Source organism: Schistosoma haematobium, chromosome 3, assembly GCF_000699445.3.
Source record: "Schistosoma haematobium chromosome 3, whole genome shotgun sequence".
Taxonomy (NCBI): Eukaryota; Metazoa; Platyhelminthes; class Trematoda; order Strigeidida; family Schistosomatidae; genus Schistosoma; species Schistosoma haematobium.
This window is the reverse complement of record NC_067198.1, coordinates 18,664,532-18,669,439: the sequence shown is the minus strand read 5'-3', so window position 1 is coordinate 18,669,439 and position 4,908 is coordinate 18,664,532. Positions and strand designations below refer to the sequence as shown.

General features: G+C 26.8%; 1 protein-coding gene across 1 annotated transcript; it reads right to left on the bottom strand.

The window, feature by feature from the left end:
- Positions 1-2,415: 2,415 nt before the first annotated feature.
- Positions 2,416-4,692, bottom strand: MS3_00005171 (uncharacterized protein; the record flags this gene model as incomplete). Its single annotated transcript, XM_012942680.2, has 1 exon — positions 2,416-4,692. The coding sequence occupies one exon, from the start codon at positions 4,690-4,692 to the stop codon at positions 2,416-2,418; it is 2,277 nt and encodes a 758-aa protein (XP_012798134.1).
- Between the last annotated feature and the right edge of the window lie 216 nt (positions 4,693-4,908).

The window sequence follows — 4,908 nt, the reverse complement described above, 5'->3', positions numbered from 1 at the left end:
TTATGAGATTGATTGGACTAGAAAAACCTCTATAATTTGCATTGTATGCATGATATCTATTATCCAAACACATTTCATATATTGATTTTTTATCTTTGACACAATTTGGTTGATTGCAGTATGGAATACTAGATTAAATGGGGAACTAAATATCATCATTATCATCAAACGTGGTCAATCTAGGGAGTATAAAGTAAGCAAACTGAAATCAGGCTATTTTTTTCCGGTGTTATAAAGTACTTTTCAACTCTATACTTTTATAAAAGTACGTAATTATATAGGCATAACAATTTCGCAACTTCCTTGTAACCCAACTTCCTGGCTTTAAATCATTCTAAATTTAATTGTTTCCTGCAGTCACATGTTAATGGGTCTGTACAACTCAGGTTACCTAATTATTATGCACTAATAGTTAATCTTTTGAAAATTTCACATCCATTAAATCCCTATAAATAGTTAGTATCTTCAAATAATCTTTTCGACTACAATTTCTAACTTTTATTCCCTACATGTTGTTCGATTGATAATTAGCAGTCTAGTTATTAGGATGTGTCAGTCCTTTGTCTAATTATAATATTTTATGTAACGAAGATAAGTGAAATGAAATAAATTTTATGAGATTTCGAATGACTTATATTTACTTTTTCTCACTAATATCCGGTTACTGATTGCTTATGAGACAGTAAACATTCTAAACTGTTGTTTGATCAGATATTAATAGAAATCGTACTTGATGATTATATTTAAACTTTGATTTGAAACTAACTATATAGGCCTCATTTCAATCGTAAACTTGATTTTCAATAGAATTTTGTGTTTCATTCATTTGTTAATTACGAATAGATCAATATTTATGTCTTTGTGAAAAACTAATGTAGATTATCATTTTGATCGTTGTTTGAGGGTGATGGGTCGATGAAATAAAAGATTTATTTGTGCTTTTCTTTAAATTTAAACAAAATATTTCTGTAGTTTACTGAAACTATAATGACGAATTTCATCTGTCCAAAATAATAAATAATATGCACTGATTTTTACATGGGATAACAATGTGTACGAGAAATAACGGTAGATTTTCTCATGTTCTGCATTTCTATGTAATACTTTTTATGTAATAAAACGTCTTGGACATTGACGACAACATTTTTTTCGACACATTTTGTCTAACATGCATTCAAATTATTATTATTATCATCATCAAAAGTATATAGTTAATAAATGTTTCTAACGGCTTCTATCTATTACTCAATTTCAATCACGAATATCTTCAACTTGTCTAGCTATTGCAATTATTTCTCCATCCGTCACTCATAATTTGCATGAATTCCAATATAATTGTCTTCTATTAATTTCAAAGGTTAGATAAGAAAACTATAGAGTTAATGTTTTAAAAACTGAAACTGAAAATTGGTACTGTGATCTATATTTCATTTATAGATTATTATTATTAAACCTAGTTGTTTTGATAGTATAATAATGACTTATTAATTTATCTATCCTTACTAATTTAAAACATGTAAGAACTATCATCCACTTTAAAATGTCATTGAAACCAACGTAAAAATGAAAAGAAAAAACAGTTGTATAATTACACTATGCCACACCAGCAACCATTTCATTAGAAAATAATAGAAAGTATAAAATATTAATACATGACTGATTCGTATTCCAATTTCTATTCAAAGAAATCATATTACGTGTTGCAATAATTGAAAAAAAAGAATAAAACTTACTAGAAAGGTGAATGATCTGAAAAGTTAACTGGATGTTAACTGTTTCATACAAAAAAAGAATAGTAATTTATTTTATGATCAACATGTATTGGGTCACTACAATAATGACTTAGTTCATTCATTCTCATTATTTTTGTTTTAGTTATCATAAACAATTAATGTAAATAATTATTGATAATGAAATATTTTATACAATTACTCAACGAAATCAATTAAACAAATTGTTTTATCTATAAGCATTGATTTAAAGAGTTATTTCAATGAAACTAATGGTAAACAATCCAAAAACCATTTTTTAAAAAAAACGGAATTTCAAATGATAAAATAAACCTGAGATAGTTTCATAGTGTTCATCGTTTTATGTTTCATTTAAGTTTACATGGTGATTAATTATAAATTATTATTCATTGATAATATCATAAATAACTGCCATAAAATATTAATTATATACAAGTTATTAAATCATACATTTGAGCTATTTTAATAAATATATCAAAAGTAATAATGTAATTCATACAGTTTACAAGTATAATTTATAAAATTCCATCCCTTATTGGAACATTTATCATTATGTGTCAATGAATATTAGAAATAATATCATTATTATCATCTTTTTATAAACAAATAAAAATGAAAAATCAATAAATTCATCAATCATTATCATCATTTTTATTCAATATTATTAATTGAACTTATTATGTAATAAAATCAAATCAGGAAATGATTTCGATTTAATCATATTTTTTGTTGTTGTTGCTATTGTTGTTCTAATTGTTGGCATAATTATTGAATTTCGATTAATTATTGATTTGTAACTATTTAAATTATTAAATACATTTTTATAACTTATAGATTGATTATATTGATTTAAAATATTTGGTGGAGTATGTAATGAATGATCTAAATTATAGATAGTCTGGTTTGTATTTTTATAATTTGAATTAAAAAATTGTATTTTAGATTTATATAAATTATAATTATCATCGGGTTCATGTATTTGTATAAAATTATCAGTGATATATTTTTTTATATCATAATTAGTTAAACCAACATAAGATTGTCCTCTAAGTTTACTGTTATTATTATTGATATTACTATTGCTACTATGATTTGTTTTAGTAGTAAGTAACATTTCTTTTAAATAATTCATTTCATTATCATCATTTTTATAATTACAACAATTATCACAATGTTTGTGATTTTGATGTTCTTTATGTAAAAATGTTGATAAGTTATTTGTTGTTTCAACGAATATAGGGTCATTATTGTTATTAGTACTATGAATAGTTATAGGATGATGTAATTTTAAAGTTTTCCTATTTATATAATGTATTGTATTTTTGGAAATAGTTAAAAATCTTGGACATACAATAATAATTAATCTACATAATAATTCAATTAATTCTAATACTGTAACACAAGTGAAACTTAAAAATATACTACAAATTCCACCAATTTGACTTAATAATGTTGGTAAAGTGTATTCTTCATTTTCTCTATAAGACATCAATGTATCAAAATTTGGACGATTAACATCAACATGTAGAAAATTTTTTTCAAATATATCCGTGTCTTGAAGCATTGTTAAAGCTTGTGTTGCATTAATCATAGAGATTTCTTCAATCTTTTCATAAATATCAAATTTTCGGTTATAATCAAAACGGTCTTTCAACTGAGCATAATAATTTAATATACGTGGCTTTTGTGGCCATCTTAATTGAGTCAATTCATAATTATATTGCATTTGTACACATGGGATCGGGCATAGAAGATGGAAATACTTTGAATTCTTTTGTCTCACCTGTTGACTACAATCAAGACTTTCATTGACAGTGGAGCGAGATAAATTACCACAGAATGGTAACTGATTAACTAGATCCATTCGTGTACCAGGTATAGGCATCAGAAAATCAATACAATGACATTCTTCCATTGTTGCACTTTGTATTAACAACTGTATACATAATGTATCCGTATAACCCATAGTTCGTTGATTAAATACCTGTTGGGCATGATCAAAATAGACAATGGAAAAATTTCGCTCATTATTTTCACATGGCTTCGATACCATATTCTTTTTTTCGATGCGATGCATACCATCGATAAGAATTTGGTTCGAGGCTCCTGGTAATAAATTCAAGGCAGATGCTTCAATGTCAGGATATGAACTGGGTGAATGAACAACAATTTTACTTCCAGCCCATTCTGTAAATTCATGTGTACAATAGGGTCGACAATTTAAATCTTCTTCTTCATCCAAATATAATATCATTGACAGTCGAACAGCATTGTGACTTATGTGAATATCTTCCATTGATAAGGTATAACAGTTGAAGTATTTATAGGTAATTAAATGCAAACCTTGAATACCAGCTTCTTCACATTTTCGTTTCATCAATATTCCACCTTTTTCCCTTGTGGTCACTTCACAAAAAATTGGTATAATAAAATCATCAATTTGATGACCAATTTGTATGGCTGCTTCCATACCTATTAATTGATAAAATATTGCCACCATACTTGGATCTTCTAATTTATGCCAGATAATTGAACCTTTGTATGTCTTAAAGTATCGATTGGCTTCTTGATATTTAGTTAAAATATTTGAATATTTCGGGTTGATATTACAATATTTTGAATTAGGATTTTGTAGACAATGTACACGATATGAATTGACTGGATCAACATTGCACAAAGTGATATGTGGAAAGGCTACGTGAATTCCGCGTAGAGTACGTATATTTTCAATTGTATTAAATTGATAGTAATGTATCAAGAGCAAAGTAACTAAACCAATATTAGCTAAACACATTAGAGCTACGAATATAGCCCAAATTGTTCGAAGTAATGGGTGTTCTGAGCGTAATAAATGTTGTAATCCACGTACACTGGTCCATCGGCAGAATGATTTCAGTACTTCTTTACAACTAGACCCAGGAAACGTAGAATTTGAATTCATTTACCATGTGAGAATTTCTGATAGATAGTATCAGTATTTTAAAGGTATGGACTAACAGACATCCTGTTGCCAACCTCTTCTCATTCAACCTGATAATATGCTATTTTTATAAATGTGTATTCTCATCATTGGAAATTTTACAAAACTTCGATATTTTAAAGTAAACAGAAAACCATCTGATAAAAGTTAGTCGCTTTAATGTCACATTTGATCTGA